The sequence below is a fragment of the Ursus americanus genome, chromosome 13 (assembly GCF_024610735.1).
Source record: "Ursus americanus isolate L20-20 chromosome 13, mUrsAme1.1.p, whole genome shotgun sequence".
Lineage (NCBI taxonomy): Eukaryota > Metazoa > Chordata > Mammalia > Carnivora > Ursidae > Ursus > Ursus americanus.
The window spans coordinates 66,389,165-66,414,410 of NC_142139.1; the positions used below are offsets into that span (position 1 = coordinate 66,389,165).

Sequence of the window (25,246 nt, forward strand, 5' to 3'; positions counted from 1 at the left end):
GCTCTGGCCCCATCACACTTCATACACACTTCTCCGAAAAATAATTAACATTTTGTGGTAATGGTCTCCCTGAAAGTTGGGAACTCAGGAGGACACACATAGCATTTGTTCCCATGCACCTGGCACACTGTTAGGCCCTCGAGTATTTGAGGAACTTAGTGATGGAAAACTTCGAGATAGATAAGTGAGGCCTCATCTCTAAACTCCCACACAACACACATGACATAAAATGATATGCTGACAGAGGAGGTTTTGTGAGAGCTTTAATGGCACAAAATGTTTATAGCTACAAGTTATACATGTCTTGTAAACTGTATATAATGATACAAAGTGCTAACTAAATAGATGAAGAACGCATAATCACTTTGGCTCAGTTAATTCCAATAATTTCAACAACTGGTTCACTTAAAAATTCATCCGACTGGCTAAGTCTTCAATTTTCACTTTTTAGAATAGTAAATATTTTTACTGCAAAGTAACTTGTTGCACTTTTCAATGTGCAAGTTTGTGCAGTTATGCTCATGATTCTATTTACAAGTATTTTTAGCCAGTTTTCATCAATCAAGAAAAATGAAACCTGCCTTTTCGTCCCCAAATTGTAAACAGGTATAAAGCTTTTTAAACATTAATCTTAAAATGTCAACTGTTAATTGTCCAAGTCTCCTTTCCGATCATGCAATCTGTTTCTGTTCAACACAGATCTGGGTAGGAGCATAAGCAAGTATTCTATATGTTAGGGCTATCAATAAATACTGCATGATTTCATCTTAGGAGAAGTTTTACTGTGACCATGTATTCATGTTTTAAGTAATAGTCCAATATTTCACAGATATTTTAAGAAAAAGGGCAGAATTAAATTTATTTCCAATGTTGAAAAAAAATCATAAATATACCCAAGTTCAACCACACTACTGATAGAATTGCTACTGAGTTTCAAAAGAGGGCAATGTGTTACCTGTAAAAAAGTGGCTCTTATTTTAAGGTTGGATTTTACTTTTCCCTCCCAGGATACCAACTGTAATACGAGTTGCATATTGTAGCAGTTCAACGGTTTAGTTCTTTCAACTTTATTAGCCTTTCCAATTTTACTCAGGCTTTTCAAAATCAGCGGGCCGTCAGATTCACTTTCTTTCCAAAGAAATCCAAATATGAACACTTGAAATAAATAGGTTACAGAAGGCAAATCAAGTGTCACCAGATATGAGAGTAAGAGAGAAACAAGGTATAATAAAAAGATAATCCAAAATTATTTAGGTATCAAGTGCTAGAAAGAAAACATAAAATGATCCAGAAAACTATTTTGGATATATCGTCTTTCTTAGAGATAACCAGCTATATTCTTGAAAAAAGACAATCAGAAATTAACTTTTTTTGCTTAATCTGTAGGTTTTTCACTATAACACGTCCATTTTCAAAACTTGATGTGAAAGACAAGAGAGTTAGTTTCTGCAAACTGGCAAATCCGGTTGCCAGCGTTCTTATCCAAGGCAAACCTGAAGCACTTTATTTAATGAATAGATGGCCAGTTTTAAAATTAACAATGGTTCTCTAAATAGTCAATAGTAATGTCTATATCATAAACAGTAATTATTTATATATAAAACATATAATAGTATCCCCTTCAGAGTCATGCTAGGTGTTCCGAAATCCAATAAATCTACTTGGAATAACTGGTAATCCCGCTGCTTTCTAACAGTTTGGTCCTAAAGCTTCACATTTTAGAAACGAACAAACTAAACAGAAACAGTCTGTCACTGAAGGAAGCTGCCGAGTGCTCTGGGACTGCAGGAGTCGAGCATGACTGAAGAGACGGCCCCGGGAGAACATGACCGGTGCCTGCACAGTCTCAGGCACCACTGTGGGAAGCTTGTGCAGGTAAACATTAAAAAAGGGAGCGATCCAAAGAAAACAAATGGGCTCTTTTCAGAACTTTGTCAACTGTTCCCACAACCCAAGTCTGGTTTTCAAAGTTGCACGAGTGCTTAGAATCACTCTGAAACAATTATCTTCAGAGTTTAAAGGCTTCAGAGTATAAGTGGTGCTTCCTAAAACAAGAAGCCTGTATTTATACCACAAATTGGAACTTATTCCAAAGCCCCTTCTTAGAAAAAAATTAAAAAAACAAAAAACAAAAACAAAACTTAAAGTCATGAAAAATTCACACGCAGCTAAAGCTAATAAACGTAAAAATACACCGAACACACACAAATCCCCAAAGCAATTTCATATATTTCTAGGCCTGAGACGTTCCTTAGGAGAAATAAAGATTCTACACCATAGAAAAGACAGCATTACGACATACTGGTATTAAAATCTGCTGATGTAGTTTAGTTCTTAGTCTACTTCATACCCATCACTTACGTAGCTGGCCTCCTATAAATTAAAAGGCGCCATTAGGAGGCTGTTTAGACAAAACGTGGCTCCAAAGCTTGTTTAAAATAATTTTTTATTGCCCAGGATATTTTTTTCTTGTGTCTTATTTTTTTTGTTTGTTTTCTTTTTTAATAACTATAAATTCAAGCTTAGGGAAGCTTGCTTTGTCTTGAAAAAACAAAACAAAACAAAACAAAGCTGTTCTATCATTTGCTAACCTGATCTCATTTGAAGAGAGAGATGGTAATTATCTTGCAAGAGTAAAATTTATACCATGAATGATACAGGTCTAAGTCTGGTGGCACTAAAAGGAGACGATAGCGTTGTTGACAAAATTATAATCTGCTGGTGGCATTTGCGGAAAAAGAAGCCCTTGCAAATTTCTAAATAACAGTAAACTCTGTTAGGAAATTCTAAAGTGTCTTACAGGCCAAAAAGGGAATGAGGTTAGTAAAATGCCTCAACAGAGTTTGAATAAAATACTGGATTTGAGTGTTACTGGAACTTGGATATGTAAAAATAGGGCGGTAGGTTGGGTCATGCTTACAATGGTCTCAAGTTCAAATAAACTACTGTGACAATACACCACTTCACAGGTCACACGCTTTTCCGGGGCTGTTCTTTCCTTCAGTAGGTGCTGGCGGAAGGTGTGCTCAGTCGCTTTCCAATATAGATGCTGAAAGGAAACAGAGTACATCGTGTCTCATCGGTGTCAACGGCTGCATACCAACCAGCTGCCCACAGGCCGAACTGTACCTAACAACTCCATGCTGTAAAAGACTCTAAAGGTGTATGCGCACAGTCCCCCGACACCCTAAAATCACTGCTGACTTACTTAAAACTAGTCACCAGCCAGCCAAACTGGTTTTCTGTAATTATGTTTACTCATTAGGCAGGACTGGACAGCACAGGGGCAGTGATCACACAAAGTAAAACCAGAGAGAACAGATCCCTCCAAAGAACAAAGCATAGCCAGCTTCCTTTGACATGTTTCCATAAAGTGGGCAGAAGGTCCTACTGATCGTTCACATACAAAATACAGTAACACGCCAAATTACAAAGCTGCCAGTGCTTCACAGTGGGCTCGTAACTAATCATTTAACTCTTCAGGATTAAGGCCTAATATTACTTTCCTGTGCCAAGTAAGTATTTTACCATTAAATAACATAAGCAGAAGGGAAGTTAAGGAAAATAGGAAGCCAGTCCCACCCCCCAGTGTAATAAAACCAACTTTCTCAAATCCTTTTTTGCTACACTCATCTATAACAACCAGTTACACTCATACCAGCAAGTGAGACAATCTGAAGACTAAGAAGGGGAAAGCAATCAGAAGGTATAAAAACCTTGAGGGCAAATGAACTACCGTGCAGTCAATACTGGAGGGGAATTTAAACTCCTCCCCCTGCCTGCCCTCACACCAACCCCGTTCAACACTCACACATTCCCTTACTCCACGAACCCCTTCATCTTTTCTGCTTTGTGATCATGGCCTTTGCCATCACAAAAACAGATCAAGCACCCAGGAAGACAAAAGGAGTCTATGGGAAAGTCATCTGTATGTTTCCATGTTTATGATGGTAAGTAACCCTCTCCCATATGCCGAGCTCCTTACAGGGGAGGTAAGGGATCACATAGCTTTTGCATATTATATAGAGAAAATGACTCTTTGCACATGCTTAAAGAGAATAACAGATATGTCTTTAAAAAAATAACGACTAGTGTTTAACTCTTATAGTCTTTCAAAAACAGATTTCCTCAACTGTTCCATCAAGACCAAAAAAAAAAAAAAAGAATTTAAAAGACATTCCTGAAAAATTCATCAGTTATAGGTAAATGTGGGGTCAACTTTAGAAGAATAAATGAAAATGCTACAAAAAGAAAAAACAGGATCCTGAACCAACCTACCAAGTTTCACTCAAGAACTACTCAATAAAATGGTGTATTTTCCCACCTGAGGAAAAAAAATGTTCAAAACAACCCCAAATTCATACACTTAGAGGTTAGTTTACTTTAAAACTTAGCTGATCTTGATGAATCCCTAAATTCTATCCCTGAAACTAATAAACACTGTATGTTAACTAAATTGAACTTAAATAAAAAATAAAAATAAAACTTAGCTAATCTTGAGTAATTTATAAACAAGAACAAAATGCAAAAGGAAAAATCAAGCACAGAAGAGCCCCCTTAAAGATGACCATGGAGAGGATTAACATGAACAACTTATTTTCAAATAAGAAAAATAAAACCCCACTACTAAAAATGCTTACCAATAGTATATCAGCTTCAATAATTCTTTTATGCTCTCCCTATTTGCACTGAAACATTAAAAGCAAAACAAATACAAACCATTTCATGCCTATTTCTTATGTCTGGAAATACAAAAAAGGAATGAAGGGAAAACCCATTAGGAGTCCACCAGTACTTACCCTAGGCCCAAAGCCAAAACATGAGAGAGGAAGAGAGACGGAATGAACACCTTAAGGAATTCTGCGGAGAAAATACCCCCTTTCTTCATGGCCCCACTTTTCCTCATGCTTAAAGAGACGGAGCGTTTGGGGTGTCTGAAGTGGAACTCCCTGGGGGACGAAAGGCAGAGGCAGGGGTCAGAAATGTACTTGCTGAGAACTGCCCGGGAGTGGGAGCGGCATCCGCCATGTCCCCTGAAAAGACATGTGCAGGGACTTACTTAGGTGGAATGTTTTCAGGTCTACTGGACCAGTCGGACACCCAGTCGACGCTTTTCTTCAAAACATCAACTTCTTTCTCTCCTTCTGCAACTTCTTCTTCTGACTGTGAAGAAGAATTACAACTTTAAAAAAGAAAAAAGGAAGCCCAATTGTTCCTACGACGAAAGATAAATCTAGACAGAAAATACATGAAAACTCTATGGTTGTGCATCAGCAATTTTTATTAAGAAACAAGCCAGTTTTCTAAAAACACTGACCCAACGATCTGAGATCAGGGCATTTAATATCTTAAAAAGAACCTGAGTGGGTCTCACTGTGGTTCTATCTAAGCATAGGATGTGAACCTGAAAAAAGTGCACTTCAGGCTGTAATGCTCACTAAAATGTGGAGAGTATTAATAACTGTTGCATCTGGGTGATTCTATACAGAGGCCCACAGCAACATTCTCTTTACTTCTGTTCACACTTAAAATTTTTCATTATTAAAAATAAAAAAAATCTCCAAAAGTATATGCTAACCAATATAAAGTGAACAGAAAACGAGTAGGAGATGCGATGAGGAAATAAATAATAATAGTATTTATTAATCATTTATCAAGAGACAAGCATCATTCTAAGCACGTTACACGCATTAGTAATTTTTACCTGGCAACAACCCCATAGAACAGGAATTATTAATACTCCATTTTACAGACGAGGAAATGAAGACATAAATTTAGTAAGTGCCTGAGGTTCCATAAGTAATAAGAGACAGGGCCAGTATTTAAACTGGGTAAACTGTTTCTCGAGTCCCCAACTCCTTAGCATTAGGTTTTTACTTCCTGGAAGGAGATTCTATTTTTTTTAGACAAATCACTATCTAAACACTTCCCAAGGTTTATTCAAAACTACTTAAGCCAAAAGTTTTTTGGAATCATTTATTTTATACTGACTTAGAATTTGACATTTTTCGCATCAGACAAATGAAAAAGAAGTCCTTTTTCTTGCTAATGATAACCTACAGTTTCAGGCCGAGAACTAGCAAAATTCCCAATAGCTTCTCTTTCATGAGAACCCACAGGAATGAGGCAGTCCTAAAAATGAACAGCAATATTCACTCAGCTTTAAGGAATGTGATGCTAGGACCTCAAAGCCAAGGGTCTCAAAGCTAAGAACTGTTTTGATTTGTTACTTTGTTTGAATAGGATTCTCTCTTTGACCAAAGCTTTCATTCTTTTCGATAGATAGCTCTGAAATGCAGAGCTTGATATATTCATGTGATTCTTTTTGACAGGGCTAGTTCTCTATGAACTAGGTGCTCCAGGAAGGTATAATTCAAAGAGTGAAAGGGGCTATCCTATCTCTAGAGACCATCAAATCGAAAGTGAAATCCCTGTACATTTTGCTACCCTGGTAGTATCATTCTTATTTAGTTCTGCTGGACTTGGCAAATTCCACTGAATGACACACTGTAGCCTTTAGGATCAAGCTTTTTCCATTGGGTACTGAGATTACTCAGAATCATGAGCTGGCTCTTTGTGGAATAAATCTGAAAACAGCCTAAATCAAAAACATTAAGTTGTTATGATTTACTTATAGATCAGTTTGTGTACACACAAGAGCTGACTGTATTCAACACACTGCAGTCACTCCTGCTTAGAGTTTCCAGCCTGGTCTCACATGGCTCTCCTTGAAACTGCTCACAGGCGGAGGTTTAAATCTGTGAACAAGTTAATATTTCCTACTTTCCAAGAGAATGTTAATGTAATAAGATTTCAGGGCCTAATTTACTTTAAGATGATGTCATTTTCTCTCAGTTGAGCGAAGCAAAGTTATCTTTGGAATACTAGCAAAAACAAACAGATTCCCCAAATCAGTTTAGGATGCTCACCTCAAGAACCAAGAATCCTACGCTATCCTCATTTACTACCGCTGTGTGCTTCCCGTTATTAATCTTAAATTTGCCAGTTTCAGGTTTTAAATTACCTCCAATCCTTGGAAAAATGCACTTATTTTGGTAAAAATGCACTTAATCTAATGAAATAAGATTCATGCTTTTAACCTTCTCTACACCTACATTTAAAAAGATTCTGATTATTTTAGCCTGTTCTCATGTGCACGTCCTTTACCTTCAAAGCACTTACGTGGTCCATGCCAAGTTCTCTAAGTCTCTATGTGCGGGTATTAAACCGCACAGAATGGGGTCCATAAACCCCAGTTTTACACGAGGGGAATGGGAGGACATTTTCAGTCTGTATCACTGATACCCAACACTGTGCTGGCCTCTTCAGTCCCAGAAACACACTGCAAAAATGACTTCGAGAGGCCTCCACAGTCTATTTGCTGCCATAAAATGGAGACTCTTGAGGGCTACGGTCATAAAAGTGTAGTCTGAATGATCCTTTTCCTAAATGCATTACACCTTAGGCTTCTTCATACCACAATCACTGGGCACATCTTCGTTCATTCTCATGACCTTGTGGACCCCCTGAGATCAACCCCGTGAGTGGACTCATTTGAGTAGAAGGCACAGGGCTGCAGGCTCCGAGAGCCCTGGTTTCCATCCTGGCTCTCTCACCCACTGGCTCTGTGATCTCAGAATAGTAATTTAATGAAGACAAAGCCCCACTTCTCCCATTTGTTCTCGGGGCTAATATCATCTCTTTCACTAGACTGAGAACATTGAAAGTGGGAAAAACCTTTTTTAAAAATAAATTTAGCACCTAGAACATATCTAATGTATATTAGTGTCTTTCCTTCCTCTTCCTAGAAAAGGCTTAAAACATTCTATATTCCTCATATAGACACGCATAAAAATGTTCGATAAGAGCAAGCCCCATAACGGTCCTGTGGTAAATACTTCTGTTTGCTAACCCTAAGCTCGCTTCTCATTCATGAAAAAAATCCACCCTCCCAAAACCTAAAACTATTAATTTTTAAATGATCATTTCTTCAATTTTAAAAAAGCAATGTAAAAGGATTTTGAAAGTTTAAATAAATCATACCTACTGATTTTTATTAAAAGTCTTACTCTAAAAAACATATTTTTCTTAAGGGACTTAAAACTGCTTTTCCGAAGATGTAACCATGTTTAAATGGACTGCTCTGATTGTTAATATGGCTTACCCAACAACGCTGACAATAACTAATGTTTGTTTAGGTACTGGTTTCTGAATCAGGACCATACTAGCAATACTACCATAATCTGACACAGAAGCCAAAAATGTTACATTTTCTCTCCTGAATTTCACAAATTCCTCTGGAATTCTAGGATGGACGTAGTCAGCTCTACAATTCCACTTAAATTTAATCATCAGTTAAGGCTAATTGTATACTGCCACTCCATGAATCAAGACAGCACTTATCAGAGTGTTTCATTTGGTTGTTAGGTAGATTATTATGGGGCAAAAGTATGTGTGAAGGGGTAGGGAGGTCTAAGATCAAATAAGCTTGGGAAACACTTGGTTTAAACAGATTCTTCTACTGCAAGAATTGTCAGAGCCTTTAATGTGCTATACTATGTGCTGTGACTACTGCAGGGGGAGGGGAAGGGAGCCCAGGGACTATATTATTTCCACTTAACTTGACTTCAGAACTACGTTGTAGAGCTTCCCATTGAGCAAATGTTCCTCAAAGCACATTCTGTAAAATGCTAATCTAGATCTTCAAATTATCCGCAGAAAAGACAATGTGAATTGAGGACATCTTCCTCAGGAAAGACAACAAAGAATTAATTTCATTTCTCTTCCTTGGGATTCCTTAGTACACTTTTGCCATGGAAACTATATATTTTCTTCTTCATTAGTTATAGCTTATGCACATGGCAAAACCAACATACATTAGCCAGCAGTTCAACAACTGCAGTCAGAACATCTCCGTACACGAGAGCCTTCTCTATAATATAAAGCTCATCATAAAATAAATTCATATTCAATCTGTAGATTTTCTAGGTTTCAGAGAACAGCACAGAGTATGGAAAAAGCAGGGGAAAACTGTGCAGCCTTCTGAAAGAGAAAGAATACTGGGTGGACCCAACATATTATGCACAGAATTTCTAGTGCAAAAGGGGAATAGGACATTATACAGGGAGAACCCCACAAAGCAAAGTTTCTGTCTGACTGCACTTAAACATTCCTTCCACAAATACTCTGCCAGCCCATGAACACCATAGAAAAAGGCAATGGTTCTGGTCCTCACAAATTTGCACTCTGGCACTTCTAGGCGAGTCCACACATCAATACTATAGTCAAGGGCCAGCTATGAGCATTTTAAATCGTTAGTAACAATTACTTACTTATTGTAAATTTCAGAATATTAACTGTTGTACGCTTTCAATACTATAGCCATCTATTTTACTGACAATGTCAACTGCTAATGAACTACATTTACCTTCTTTAATTTAAGGAACCCTGCAAAATTTAGATGAATTTTATCTCTAGCTGTTGAAATTTGTCTGAAAGTCCGGATGCAGAAAAAGTTTTCACGCCCGGTTCTACACCTTTCCTTGTCATTTATTATTTTGTGACCTTAAATAAAACATCCATCTCAGCTTTCTATTTACAAGTTCAAGAAACTAGCCCGGAATACTGGAATGATACATTACACAAGAATTTTCCAATTCTTTTAGGGTGAGAGGACCCCAAATTCTCAGTTGCAAAGGCTGGTACAACGAGGGCCGTATCATCCTAAGTAAATTCCAAAATCAGAAACTGAAGAATTTAAAACAGCTTCAAACTACTTTTTAAAGTCTATTCTTATTCCTTAATATATTTTAGCAAAACATTTAGAGGTTCGCATTCCTAATTATTTACTGTACATCAGAAAAACGAGCACACACGCGTGTGCGCGCACACACACACACACACACACACACACACACACACACACACACATACCTGAGAGCTATGGTCCCTGCTGGTGTGCATCTCCACATCAAACATAATCTGTCCATCTTCTTGTGGGGAAGGGCTAGAAGAGAAAGAATTTATTTAGCTGTTAGTTTTAATACTCATTTTGTCAAGTAATTAACCTCCACTGGAAATTAGAAGTTACAGTGGTATGGCTTTGAAAAAGCAGGAAATCAAAAAGTATTATCTTGAACCCAAAGAACAAATGAAATTGAGCACTCTTATTCCCAAGTGTTCTGGAATTTTGTGCTGGTGATGAATTCCTTTGCAAGGATAAATTTTCCCATTTTTATTCTTTTTCCAATAAAGGTACAAAAATCTTCAAATTCAGAAACCTTCAAATTCAGAAACCTTCAAATTCAGAAACCTTCAAATTGGCGTTCTTTTTCTCAGAGTTCTTTCATCATTAAATAATTCATCACCAGTGATTTTCAAAGTGTGAAAGCAGTTTTCAGTCTAGTTGGTTTCCAGCCTCCCGAGGAGCTTCCCAGGTGTAACCTGAAACCGGCCCCCACACAGGAGGGCAAGGAGAGGGAAAGAGGCAGACCACTTCAGGGTGAGAGGCGGCAGGTTTAAACAGCAAGGGAATTTACAGACAGGCTTGTCTTGGAGTGACAGTAAGGTGAGCAGATCGCACCTACCTGCCAACTCTTAAAAGTTTATGCAGAGGCCTTAACTGGGTTTAGTCACGTATACCACTCAGTCTCAACACCACATTTCTGTCTCAAAGCTGTATTCTTGAGGAGGCTTCTGGGAGCCAGGAAGGCAAGCAGAACGCACATTCCAAGGACAGGGGAGGGAATGGGAAGCCTCCGATTGCCCAAGTCCAGCTCCTGGGTCAACCTGCGGTCACGTCTTCTCGAACACCTCCCCCAACACTGTTTCAAAGGGTCTTCAAGGTTAAAATTGTTTTCATGATACTATTATGATTTATTTGCCTTTCTTATTCTTATTCTCTCATTCTTATTCCATGTATCGTTAAATTTTCCAAAGGCTACGTGATGTGTTTTATCACAACAGCCCGAATGCAAAAGCAAATGAGAATCCAGCTGTTTTCTATTAAGCCAGATAATAAAGAAATTTGCAAAAATGTAAAACAATGCCACCAGTCCTTACTAAATTTTTTTTGGGTTATGAAAAAGTTATTTTTCATTTAAAAAGTATACTCATCCTGAAATGCAATGGGTTTATTATTGTTGAATGAATACATATTTTTAAATCTGTTTTAATTTCTAATATAGTTAAATATCAAAATATATAACCCACATCAACAAAAGACCTCTGGGGATCCTAGCAATTTTTAGGAATGTCAAGGAGTACGGAGACCAGAACCACCATTCTACTTACTTCAGAAATATTTGCTTTGAGATTATTTCAGAGTGAATTATATAGGTTTATATATGAATATAGAACCTTCAATGAAAGTACAAGATATATTCCCAGAAACAAAAATTTACAGATAAACTTTTAGACAAAAACACATGATCATGAACTATACTTGATATGACAGATGAAAACAACACAGTAAGTTCTATTCTTAATCTTATCAATGATTCCTTGTGTAACCCCAGCAGGTCACTAGACTTTACACTACACACTCCACCCCGCCAAATCTAAACCGAAGGAGGGATGAAAACGCTCCAGGCTTAACCTGTTCAAAGGAGTAGATGTTATCTGTTAAAGCTACCAAGAGCGCACGTACAATGTTATTAACATACAGAGATGACAGTGAGACAGACTCAAAAATAAATAAGATCACCTGAAATGTGTCAGACTGATTCAGCCTCGGAGCCTCAGACTATTCTAATTGACATAAAAGGGCCTTAAATGGGGACAGCAAAAGAGAAAAGCTGGTTCTGCATCACACAAATATGTTAGCATATTTAGAAATTTTTTTTTGAACTAGAAATCTTAGGCTCGATGGGGCGCCTGGGTAGCGCAGTCGTTAAGCGTCTGCCTTCGGCTCAGGGCGTGATCCCGGCGTTCCGGGATCGAGTCCCACATCGGGCTCCTCGGCTGGGAGCCTGCTTCTTCCTCTCCCTCTCCCCTGCTGTGTTCCCTCTCTCGCTGGCTGTCTCTCTGTCGCATAAATAAATAAAATCTTTAAAAAAAAAAAAAAGAAATCTTAGGCTCGAGCACAAGAACCAGGTGGAAGGAGGCACTCCTGTTGTCCTCAGTTTACTGTCATTATGCTCATATAACACCCTTGCATTCACAGCCAGAGATCAAATTAAGAGCCAGTCTCACATAGACAGGAGCAGGTCAAGGCAGCAGAATGACATAGCCAGGAACCCTACAGAACCTCTGCTCTACTTCCACACTCTTATCACTGCACCAATCTCACTTAGAAAAATACTAAACATTTCACTGGTAAACGGTTTACTAATTCTAACAATTTGGAATGCATTAGAGCTTCAACCCTGGCTCATATCAGAATTAGCTGGGGAGCTTTTAAAATATCCTCATGTCTCTATCCCATTCCTGACGACAGAATATGAACCTCTAGGGATGTGGCCTGTACACTGGTATTTTTAAAAGCTCCCTGGGTGAATCTAGTGTGTAGGTTGAGAACTCCTGCAACAGGGTAAAATGCAATACAAAACACATAGGGGTTATCTTCTAATAACCACTACAGTGACAAAAATGTATCTCTGGAATAATTTTTAAAGTGAAAATATAGTTGACCCATGAACAATGCAGGGTGCTAAACCCACCCTGCAGTTAAAAATCTGTGTATAACTTCTGACTCCCCCAAACTTAATTACTAATAACCTACTTTTGACAAGAACCCTTACGGATAACATAGTCAATTTACACATATCTTGTATGTTATAGGTCTTATGTAGTGTATTCTCATAATACAGTAGGCTAGAGAAAAAACTGTTAAACTCGTAAGGAAGAGAAACTACACTTACAGTGCTGTACTGGATTTATGGGGAAAAATCCACATGGCTGTACAGTTCAGACCCATGTTGTTCAAGGGTCACTGTATATACAAATTAGGTTCGGAACGAATATCCAACAATCCTAAAATGTTTCCACCTACAAAAAACACTCCTCAATGACTTCAAATATAGAGATGCGTGGCAATTCAAACGACATGAATTCTGAAGACATTTTGAAATGTTAAGGTGTGTTAGCACAGGACAGTATTACTGAGCTAGAGTCGGAGGCCTTCTCTGAAGATGACTAGGAACCCCAGAGCCTAAAGATACAGAAGCTGAGGGATAGGAAGTGTTCAGAAGCACGTGCCACGCCTTGCTTCACATGTTTAGAAACCTAACTTAAACGTGATCACAGGAAGGTAAATTCGTATTCCATCACAAGTGTAACTACAACCACAAATGAAATAAGATGACCAGAAAAGCAAGCAGGTGACTTTTTCTCTGCTCAATGACAACAGCAAGTGAACAACAGTTGAAGAGACACACTGATACCAATGATCAAGGGTCATGGACTTGAACGCATAGTAAAAGTCTTATAAACAGGCCCAGAACAAGCAGAAAACTTCAGAAACCCATTATGAGTCCCGTAATATAAATGCAATATACTATAAACTTCATTCTGAAAGACAGACGAGCGCTGTTGCAACTGGAATCAATGGCAAGCTGCTCAGCAAAGAGCCATCTGCTCTGCTTCTGCTTATAACAAGAGCCATCCCAGGCTCCTAAGAAGCACAGGGACAAAGGCAGAGATGAGACGGGGTGGCGGGGGCGCACGGTGTGCCAGAGCCAGCAAACCAATCCTCTGCTACCTTGGTAACATCAGTGGATTATAAGACATGCAGGAACTTCAAACATGACTGAACTCCTATTTCTCCTTTTAAACTTTTCTTGACAAATAAAATATGCTATATATACAATTTTTACAAAGTACAAAAATATTCAGAAGAAAAATATCCATAATTTCATCTCTTAGAGATAATCACTTTTCTTTTCAGTATACATTTTTAAGTGTTTCCTCAGTCTCTGCCTTGTGCATCTGCATTTTCTATAGACTAATGTCAGTTAACTCTTGATTAACCAGAGGATCATCCAGTATCCCATAATGCTCATAGTATGGCTGCCACCAGTCTAAGAAGTGTCAGGTATACCACCCATCCCTCTGGAAAAAAACAAAGCTCACACCGCAAAATAAACGAACAACTCAGTTTCATCTTACTCATACATATCGCTATATCCTTACTCTTTCACCAGAAGTAGCCCTTCATCAGTGGAATTACTTTCCCCAAGGCAAATGTAGAAAAATGAGGTCTGAAATAAAAGTTCCTCTGAAGAAACAGAATGGCCTTCCAAATATCTGCAGACCTTGGTTGGTGTTTCCAACCATGCAAATGCCGTTATAACTTGAATCAACCTGCGGTTTCCAGGACCCACACGTTTACTGAGTGTCTACTACGCACCAGCACCATGACTATCAAGGGTACAAAAGAGATGAAACATGACCCCTGACTTTTGGAGCCTCACAGTCTAGAAGGGGAGACAGATCCATAACTGGCAGAATGCGATCTGTGAAACAGGACACAAAGGAAAACGGAAGAAAGTTTAATACTACAAGTAAACATTTATGCCACTGACTTTTAAACTGATAAACATCAAAACATGATACAATCTGAACAAGGAAAGTCATTTAATCTAGGGATAAACACCAGGCACTCAAATATTTGTCAATTAGCTATCTGATTTAAATACACATGCTGCAGTAAATCAGGAGTCATATTTTGTAAAATGAAAATGAAAGCAGATTTATTTTTTCTAATGGTAAATTAACCTTGTAACCCATCTGTATGGGTCTCACTTACCTGTCACAGTGAGAACTGGCTCTTGAACTACTCTGTCCTGATTCGTGTTGTGCATCCAAAAGAATCTTCTCCATGTCTCCATTGTGGATAGAGGATGAGGAAGGTACATGTTCTAGCCCCCCATTTTTCCCATTGCCATTATCATTGCCATTGCTGCTGTTCATGGGTAGCTCCACCCAGGAACCTGTTGGACAAGTCAGATAGCTTAAGTTAACCACAGCAGAACCAAACTCTGTCATGTGCACATAGATGCGAATGTGGTGAATTCTGATAAGAATTCGGTCTCGCCTCAAAGCAAATGCAAGAGTATTCAGAAGAAAATAAATAAGGAGAAACAGAAGTCTAAAATATATATATAGTTCCTGTTCTTGAAGTAGGTCACACAATCAACCAATTTAGAAGAAGCTGGAACTCTACAACTAGTATCTTAGAAAATGGGTCTTTCAGCCAATTTTTCTCTCTAGTTAAAGCTTGGTTTATATATGATAAGCACTTCACTGAAAACTTTGAGATTGCTTTTCAAAAAATAAATGGCTACTTTATTACTACTTATCTTTAATATTTTAATTATATATGTTTAATATAATGTATATATACATTTTTCCCATAGTCCACTTCAGCTATTTAGTTGTATCGTCCCCACAGATGAAATAAACCTATGGCTCAGAAACTTCATAAAAGTCATCTAAATAAGTTAACAACTGTCCTAACTAGCACAATTAGAAGCTCCTACAGAACTTTAATCCAATCATAAAATTTTCAATTTGTGTACAAATGTGCAGCATAAAATTAATGCATCTAGCTCTTAATTAAATCCGGAGATAATACTAAAAAAATTCTGAAAAAAGCTTTCTCTCTACCCCACAAATTAGTTCCTTCCTTTCCTTTGTACCTCACCTCTTTCCATCCTCTCCCCTATGCACTAACCATACCTTGTGGGCTTGTCCTTTCTTCTCTCCCACGACTTCCTATTTCCTAGGGTTTCACTAAGCCTTGTTGGTTTTGGGGGAGAAACTGCACATCTGTACAGGAGACACTGAGGTTTTTCTCAGGTCAACAGTCAAAGAGGGTGGAGCCACAGAAAAGGGGACGTGGCCCTGGTAATCTGGATAGCTCTTGAAAATATTTATTTATTGGCTCAATGAGTTTGCTGAACACATTAAGGTGCTTTCATTTTAGTAAGAACTGGTAACAGTAGCCAATAGACCAATTTCACAACAAAAAGAAACACTGGTGAATTTTCTTCATAATTTCCATTCTATACAACAGATTTTGCTTTAGAAAATATAACCAAGCAGGTTGACAGGACCATTCCTCCAAACTCTCAGCAGAAGCCTTAGAGTTCTGTGGCTGAACAATCTTCCATCAGTAAATCAGAAAAACCACTGAAAGAGGCTCAAACCCTAAAATGCACTTTCAGTGAGGTGAGGACTATTCTAGATCCAAAGTGAACTCAACATCATCCTTATATGAAGGAAAAGCTCACAGGCAGGCCTGGCTGGAAATCTGACTCCACCACCTACTCTCTGCCTGTCTTTCTGAGCTTCAGTATTCTCATTTGTAAAACAGAGATATAAAAATACAGAACCCTACCTCCCAGAGCTGCTCTGAGGATTAAACACAGGACACAGGTAAAGTACCCAGTAGGTGGGAGACAGTCAGCTATCTACTAGTAAAAAGACCTTATATTTGTTAAGTACTTAGAACAGTGCTTGCTAAATAAAAACGAAGTCACCCCTTCTTTCCTTTCCCTCTAAGGCAGTCCCAGTGGGTGTCAGAATCCCATTACCACCACCAAATCTTTGGGACTGTACTGCCAAACAACACAGTTGTAGGACATCTCTGTGACCTCATTCTGTACACAAAAATGGACACAGACTAGACAGAACTCAAAACTGATTAACAAATTCAACTAGCAAAGCTAAAGCAGATTTAACACTAAAGATAATTTAACTAAATACTTTGAGTGCCTCTGGAGTATATAAGAAATACGCCAAAATCCCTAAATTTAGAGTTCTGCAAAGTATTTTAACAGGAAAGAAACAAAAAAGAAAGAGGTATATGATAAATTTTTTTCTACTTGTACTGTTTTCTAGGATTGTCAAGCTTATTTTTTTTTTTTATTTTTTAATTTTTTTTAAAGAGCTGAAGGCAGACGCTTAATGACTGAGCAACCCAGGCACCCCCCCTTTTTTAAAAAGATTTTATTTATTTGACAGAGAGAGACACAGCGAGAGAGGAAACACCAGCAGGGGGAGTGGGAGAGGGAGAAGCAGGCTCATTGGGCTCCATCCCAGGACCCTGGGATCATGCCCTGAGCCGAAGGCAGACACTTAAGGACTGAGCCACCCAGGTGCCCCTGTCAAACTTACTTTAAACCAACAGAATTAGTTCTTCTTGTATAGAACCCCAAGGATAAAATAAAACAAACAAAAGACCTGAGCTGCTCTGGTAGAAGAACAAGGAACCAGGAGTTCCTGATGGGTCTCTGTAGAAGCCAGTCTTCCCTAAAATAGTTAATGTTCACTTCAAGTAGCTGATCAGAGAAAACTGGCTGTAACAGTATCAGCTTTTCCAGACCTTACTTTTTTGAAGGACCTCCAAACCAATATCTAAATTCTATTTTCTACATTAAAAATATATGAGCAATCATAACCTAGGAACTTGAGAAGACATACCTGGAAAGCCTTAGTAAAACTGATCTCTTGTGACTGGCATCACACCCAGCATAACTGAAGTCACTTCTACTTAAGGCAGACAATATTTATCTGGCATATTATTAATATGGTGGTTAAGGGCACAGACTGAAGGCAGACTCCCGCTCTACCACTTACAGCTGTTACACCCTAGACAGGTTACTTAATCCCGTAACAGTTTTCTCAACTGTAAATTGGGGAGAATAATTATATCCACCTCATAGGGTTGTCAGCAGGCTGAAATGAATAAAGCATGGAACAAAATAATGAAGGTCGCTAGTACATGGTAAGTGCTATGTATTAGCCACTTTTATAACTATACTCTGTACCTTTTAAAAAAATTTCTTACTGCAAAAATGTGTTTGTTTTTTTTTTTAAAGATTTTATTTATTCATTTGAGACAGAGAGAGAGAGAGAGCATGAGCAGGGGGAAAGGCAGAGGGAGAGGGATAAGCAGACTCCCCGCTGCACCAGGAGCCTGATGCAGGACCTGATCCCAGGACCCTGGGACCATGAACCCAGCCGAAGGCAAATTTCCAACCATCTGAGCCACCCAGGTGCCCCTAAAAATGTGTTTTTTGAAAATAAACATAAAGTAAAAATACATTTCCTCCCAATCTCCCATTCCTATTCCCAAAGACCACTTTTTTAAAGATTTTATTTATTTATTTATTTGAGAGAGAGAGAGAGTGTGTGTGCGCGCACACACAAGCAAGGGGGAGTGGCAGGCAAAGGGAAAGGGAGAAGTAGGCGCCCAGCCTGATGCGGGGCTCGATCCCAGGACCCCGGGACCAGACCCAAGCCCAGGGCAGGTGCTTAACCAACTGAGCCACCCAGGCGTCCCAACAAAGACCAATTTTAAAAGGTTTGTATGTCAACTTCCAGAGTTTTTTCAATTAAATACAGTTCTGTTTCTTGCTTTTACAAAAAAAATTTAATTGTACTACACGGATTTTTCTGTAAGAAGCATTTTTTTTAAGACTTTATCTATTTATTTGAGAGACAGAGTGTGGGAGCACAAGCAGGGGGAAGGGCAGAGGGAGAAGCAAACTCCCCACTGTGCAAACGGCCTGATGCAGGGCTCGATCCCAGGACCCTGAGATCATGACCAGAGCTGAACACACATGCCTAACCAACTGAGCGATCCAGGCACCCCTGTAAGAAGCGTTTCTTACCTAACAACTTCTGGATGTTCTTTCAATGTCAATGTATATTGCCTTACTTCATTCTTTTTAAACAACTGCTTTTGAATCTCATCATAAGGATATACCATACTTTAACCATTATCCAAATGTCAAGGCTAACCACTACCCCAATTGTCTCTAATATTGCTATTACAATCAGGTCTTCAATAGATGATAATTTGACAATGTGCATTAAGACACCTAAAAAGGTAGATTTCCCTTAAATCATAGATCCCATAGACCATCTATGGAAATAAACAGTATTGCAGAAAAAGTTATACACACAGATATTAAAAGCTTCATCTTTTGACTAAGATGGGAAAAAAATAAACTTGTCTTTCTCAATAGATGGACTACACATGCTTTTCATTACCTAGTTCATTCCTGATTCACAGTCTCAGAATTTCTTATGTTCTAACTCTACCAATTCTCACAAAGTCCCCTTCTACTTGGAAAGTAAACAAGACAAGATATGAGGATTGTGCTGTCCAAGCAATACAGAGTAGAAAAAAATCTGAGTGAATTCTCTTCCTAATAATCAAACTTTAAAATTAAAAACTGCAGGCTCTCTGTTTTATTAAAAGACTACTTATAAACTGAAAAGTGTTCTCTTATGCCAGACTCTACATATACACAATACATGAGACATTTTCTAGTTTAAGTCTTTGAGAATTGCTAAACGATTCAGAATTGCTAAGAGATTCACACTTCTACATTTTGTAATATGGTACATCGTGAAGGTTGGTCTGGTAATTGTGATTACATTCATGACTGTATGCTGTATATACTCTTTATAGATTTATAATCACTACTTCAATCCTTTTGCAAGAAGGGGAGTGGGAGAGCTGAGGCGTAGAGGAAGGGAGAGAAGGAAGAAGAGTAGTTCTCATCTTTTTCCACAACTTTCCAAGGTCCCATGTATAACTCTTATCCTAACCAGGGGTAACACATTTCATTACATCTTATGTTCTTTCCTCAAAGCCTTTATTTTATTTCAAGTACTTGATGCTGTAATCCAGACCAAGAACAGTAACCGAAATTCTTCTAAAAAAAAAAAAAAAAAGTTGGTCATTTTGCACAAGTGGGTACTCACACACCAGCTACTTATGTATTCAAAACGGTATCATGAAGTACTGAAGTTTCACATGCTATAGCCTTAAAAGCCTTCTCACCATACTAGGGAAGCAAGTATATCATGGTTGAAAATGTTTAAAAAAGAAAAAAGGAAAAAAAAAAAAAAAAGGCTGTACTTCCTACTTTAAATACTAACAAGAATTTTACTACTACCTTGATTTTCCTTACATTACCTACCGAATTATACAGCATAAATGTCCTATACAAATATTAAATAACTTGTTAGTTTTCTTAAGAATAAAACCGACTGGAAACTGGAAAAACGTCATTTTTACTTTGCCAGTAGTTTAGACATTTATCCACTGATTTGTAAGGAAAATGAACAGTTCCCCTACAATGGTTAAAAAAAAAAAAAAAAAAAAGGGAGAGAGAGAGAGGGAAAGGTTTCATTATTCCAAATTATTTCAGTAATTTGCTGTTAAAACTCTGTCTTGACCCCTGAGCGGAAGAAAAATCCCAAACCACAGATAATCTGTACAATGAGTTCATCTCCTGTGTTTCATAGTTGTGCAATTTTACCCAACAACGAACTTCAACTTATCAGCAATTTGGGTAGTATTAGATGTCTGAGTAAGTTGTTTTGCCTAGTACCCAAAAATCACTTGAAGGAATCAGTAAGGATTCTTGTTTTGTTTAAACCACTGTTGTATAATGAACTGAAAACACAAACAGAATAAAAGGCAAAAGGGGAGAAATTAATACGGCACTAGCTAAAAGCTTTTCAGTAACTTTTCAAATCTCACCCTATTCAAAATAAAATATTCTATCTAGCAGATTTCCCAAAGCCAACATTTTGATATCACACACAGACTGAGTGTTCTTCCACTTCTGTTAAGAGCTAATACAAACGTAGCAGCAACTGATTGGCCAAAAACATCAAATACCTCATAGGTCTATCTAACACCGAGATAAACAATCAGACAGCTCAACCCCATTTGTTGTTGTTTTTGTTAAATGGTCAAAGGAAACTAAAATTCCTTTTTTCCTGTGAAATCATGTATGCATACCAACCAAACAGCTAACTTGTAAGTATTGCAGGAAAACAGTGAGTACAATTAAGAAACAGTACCCTAAAAAGAGCTAGATAGGCAGGTCACCTCTGTACTTTAGGTAGAAAAACATACTGAGAGAATAGGAAACACACATCACCAGGGGATTCTGGGCTACTAACATGTCCTGAAAGGAACACTAGATCATTTGAAAGTAAAAATCTCAGCTCTAGGTCCTACCTAGCCTGCTGTGAACTTGGACAACACACTTTACTCTTGCTCTCTTTACCAGTAAATAACAGAGACAGTTACCTCTAAAGTCTCTTCCCATTCTAAAATTCCATGCTTCCAAAACAGTATGCTAAAAACGGGTAAGTAGTGTTTTAAGTACACATTAATATATGAAGCAAATAACGTTTAAAGATACATAAATTAATCCTTTCTGTGGGAAATAACATATACTTAAATTCCAGAACATAAGACACTTGAGTTTCAAAAACTCAACATTTAAGAAATTTATCCATCAAAAGATGGAACAGCAGCAATAAGCAATGAAAATATCTTCAAATACTCAAATTCTATTCCCATCTTGTAGCGAGGGGACAGGAACTCTTTTCCCTAAAATAATTTTTAGGCTATGTTGGAACACCTCCCTCTTATGAAAGACTGCAATGCCTCGGAATGTCATTTAAGCATCCAAATGATTTTTAAACGATTTCATCTGGCCATATGCTAACTGTCCCAACTGCCTCTTTCATGAGATCAATTACAGAAAGGTTAGGCAAGAACCTTTCCAAGAAGACCGAGCTTTCAAGACAACTGGAAAAAACCTTAGGACAAGATGTCTGAGCACCAGAATGTTATGATAAGCAACTGTAGCTGGTCGTAACTCAAATACTGCACATTAACTTCCAAGCGCCTCTATCAGTGTGATTTTAATCCCGCTTCTGCACACTTATTGCCCCCAGATTCTATGATTTATACAATCCTAGATGGTTCAAGAGGCTGTTCACAAAAGGTTTTCAGGCCACACAACTCCATCGTTTGAAAAACAAAACCAAAAAACTCACTTGGGCCAACTCTCAAAAAACAAACAATAAAAAAAGTAGCATAGCCTCCTTACCCCCCACCCCCAACGTGAAACAAGTAACCACTAAATTGCCAAATGATTTTCCTGACCAGCCTGTGGTAACAAAGGAAGGGAACTGGAGGGCTCACATTCTGAGCCCTAAGGGAAGGCCGACCCAGAGAGGTGGGGTCAGCGAGGCCAGGCCGGAGCCCCGCTGCACACCTGACCTCCCGCGCGTCCCCCGGCCGCCCCCTCCCCTCGGCCCGCCACCCGCGTCCATCCCCCAGCGTCCCCGCTGCACGTCCCCACCCCTGCCCACGTCCCCTCCGCCGCCCGCTCCGCCCACCCCGCTCCCCGCGCCCCAAGGCCCGCCCCCCCCGCGACCCGATTGGCTCCGATCAGAGGCCCACCACAGGTGGGATCGGCTCGCCCCCCTTCTCCTTCCACCCACCTGCCCTCCTCAACTGCGAACTCAAGCAGCCCCCAACCAAGACCCCAGGGAGGGGAGGGAGACAGGGCTAGAGGAAGACAGGAGCAACTCCTCCTGACAGGTGATGGGAACTGTCAGTTACCCGGACATCCTCAGCCTTGGCCAATGGGCTGCCTTCTCCTCCCGCCCCCCCCGCGCGGAGCTGGCGGCGGCGGCCGGAGCAGCTCCTCCTCCCCCCATCTTCTTCACCGAGCCCACCGGCCCAGCACTCACTATTGAGGCCGGCTGGCGGGGGCAAAGGCTGTTCACCTTCCTCGCAGTTGTTGTTGTTGTTGTGCGGGGGCGGCGGCTGCTCTACTAAATGAGACGACATTGTCGGGTGGCTGCAAGAGCTGTGGCCGCAGCAAGACCGTCTCTGGTTCTCGGGCAGTAACACAACAAGCCGAGTCCCCCGCCCCCTTTTCTGCGCCTGCGCAGTCCCTCCCCCGCCCCTGACGTCAGGGTGCGCTCCGGCCACGTGATGACAACACAACATGCGACGGGGCGGGGAGGGGGCGTTCCCAGGAGAGCTTCAGACCTGGAGACGCGGGAGTCACGCTGACACGCGCACCTGGAATGAATTCTTGCGTGTCATTTGTACTGGCCTGATGGAGTGACTTACGCGGGTGGAACTGAGATAGAGGTTAGGGAGAAATGTGTAATGAGGAAGTGTTAAGGTGCTCATGTGTTGGCACCCAAATCTTCTACACCAACATCGCTTAAGCCAATCCCTGAGCATTTCTTTTTCAATATCTGTAAGGATTCATTTCTGTGATAGGTATCATGGTGACACAAAGGAAGCAAAAACCCCGGCGCCTCCCTGTCATAAACCTAAAACAAAGCTGGCAATACGTTAATACTCCAAACAGGGAACAATGTAAGGCAGACCAGAAATTTTAGTTAAGATTTCTTTAATTTTAAATTACAAATGTAACACGTGATCATTGTAAGAAATGGAAAATTCCAGGAAAACATACGGAAGAAAACAACCACCCAAATTCCATCATCTAACCTATTTTTGGGACTTGACATGGGAAGTCATGTTCCGTATATGTGGGTGACAGCAAACTTTATATTTCTAAACGCTCCACCTATTTCATCTAAACATGTCTTTGTCCATTACTTGGTCTGTGTGGCATATATTTCTCTCATTCTGTCAATTGTCTTTTAAGTTTGTTTCACTCTGCAAAAGTTCAAAATTTTCATGCAGTCAAATCTATTATTTTCATATGATTTGGGAACACCCTTACACCAAGATTTAAAATCTATTCCTTATAAATTTTTCTAATCTTCTTATAGGTTTAATTTTTATATTTAGGGCCTTGATCTATCTGAAATTTATTTTTGATGTGTTGTAAATTAATTAACTGCCATTTTTCCCAATTGGGTAGTCAACTGACCAAACAATATTTATTATTTTTTAAGTCATCTTTCCACACTGATTTGAAACTGTACCTTTATCATGTTCTAAATTTCCTCAAAAACATGAGTCCATATAAGGCCTCTACAATAGCTCTATCAGGTAAAAGTAAGAGAAAGTTTGTCCTCCTTTGTCTTTTCAAAACTTTTCATGACTACTTAATCACTCTCTAAATGAGCTTAAAAGTTGACTGTCCAAGATTGACCATGTGTTGGTAATTATTGAAGGTGGTGATGGTTACATTAAGCTATTATTCTAGTCTTGAATACACTTGAAATGTTCCATGCTAAAAATGTTTTTTAAGGATTAATTTGTCAAACATTGCAAATTTTTTTAAGATTTACAACAGAAATGTATTCAATTAATAGATTAATTGGGAGGATAATTGACATATTTACAAAATTAACTTCCCATTCAGGACTATTGTCACTCATTAAAAGAAAAAGGTAAGCAGTATAGCCAGCAAAATTGAGTTTATTCAGGAATAGCAGAGGAGTTGAAACTATGATGAACCATAGGCAAGTGTGAAGAAGAAAGAAGAAAACAATTTTGAAGAAGAAAGGAAGAGGTTGGGAGGGGTTATTTTGAATAAAAGTTCATTAAGGAGAGCAAGAATTTGAGGTTGTGGCAGTGTCTCATTGGCTGAGCTGTTGCCAAGCAAGAGGAATATCTTCCTTCTTGCTGGGGTATGTAAAGTAAGCTTCTTCCTGCTGACGTATTAAGGTAAGCTGCCAAGAGTGGTACCTGAGTGAGAACCCTCCCTTCCTTGATTCCCTTTTCCATTTTGAATTAGGTTTCCTTTATTCATTTTCACATTTCCCTCTTTTGATCAAGATCTTTCCTTGAAAGCACTGCTACTCAAGCATTTGGTTGGTTATTTATTAATTAAACATTTTTGTCTGTGTCACTCAGTGGCAGAAAGGACCTTTCCTGGTTATTCCTGTCCCAGGTTGCAGGGAGACCTCATGGTGATGGAAATCACAGGAACCACATTTGCACAACAAATAAAGTAGAAGAAGGAGCTCTCAGGTATTTTCCACCCTTAAGGTGGTATCATGTCTAGATAGTAAGCTTTGGAAATCAGCTCAAAGTGTTGAGCTAGCATTATTCTATTTGGTGCATCACTTCTTCTTTTTTTTTATTATATTATGTTAGTCACTGTACAGTACATCCCTGGGTTTTGATGTAAAGTTCGATGATTCATTAGTTGCGTATAACACCCAGTGCACCATGCAGTACGTGCCCTCCTTACTACCCATCACCAACCAGCCTATCCCATTCCCCCAACCTCCTCCCCTCTGTAGCCCTCAGTTTGTTTCTCAGAGTCCATAGTCTCTCATGCTTCATTCCCCCTTCTGATGCATCACTTCTGTAGAGATTTGACAAGCGCCAAGTTTAAAAATAATCATGCAAAACAGAATTAAAAGTAACATGACAAATTCAATTTGTATAATGGTTCTAAACCATGACCCAAATCTGAAGGTAGCCAAATGAACAAATCAAAGGACCAGGGAGATCAGGTGAAATTTGTTGTAACCA

General features: G+C 39.0%; 1 protein-coding gene across 3 annotated transcripts; it reads right to left on the minus strand.

Moving 5' to 3' along the window:
• Positions 1-2,429: 2,429 nt before the first annotated feature.
• On the minus strand, positions 2,430-22,709 carry BNIP3L (BCL2 interacting protein 3 like). 3 transcript variants are annotated; one of them, XM_045774047.2, is made up of 6 exons: positions 22,522-22,709; positions 14,747-14,930; positions 9,934-10,006; positions 5,060-5,163; positions 4,800-4,949; positions 2,430-3,049 (listed from the first exon to the last, which is right to left on the minus strand). In XM_045774047.2, the coding sequence occupies exons 1-6, from the start codon at positions 22,619-22,621 to the stop codon at positions 3,001-3,003; spliced, it is 660 nt and encodes a 219-aa protein (XP_045630003.1). In that variant the 5' UTR covers positions 22,622-22,709; the 3' UTR covers positions 2,430-3,000. The 3 variants fall into 3 exon arrangements, with proteins under 3 accessions (XP_045630003.1, XP_045630004.1, XP_045630005.1); XM_045774048.2 differs by having other exon boundaries at positions 22,558-22,707; XM_045774049.2 differs by lacking the exon at positions 22,522-22,709 and adding an exon at positions 15,679-15,829.
• Positions 22,710-25,246: the final 2,537 nt, after the last annotated feature.

What these genes read in the sequence shown, in the direction of transcription:
- BNIP3L (XM_045774047.2), bottom strand. Translation starts at nt 22,621, where the DNA reads ATGTCGTCTCATTTAGTAGAGCAGCCGCCGCCCCCGCACAACAACAAC. An exon ending in GCAGGGACCATAGCTCTCAG is followed by an intron (nt 5,164 to 9,933) that starts GTATGTGTGTGT and finishes TCTTCTTCACAG; the next exon opens with TCAGAAGAAGAAGTTGCAGA. An exon ending in GTTTTGGCTTTGGGCCTAGG is followed by an intron (nt 3,050 to 4,799) that starts GTAAGTACTGGT and finishes GTTTCCTTTCAG; the next exon opens with CATCTATATTGGAAAGCGAC.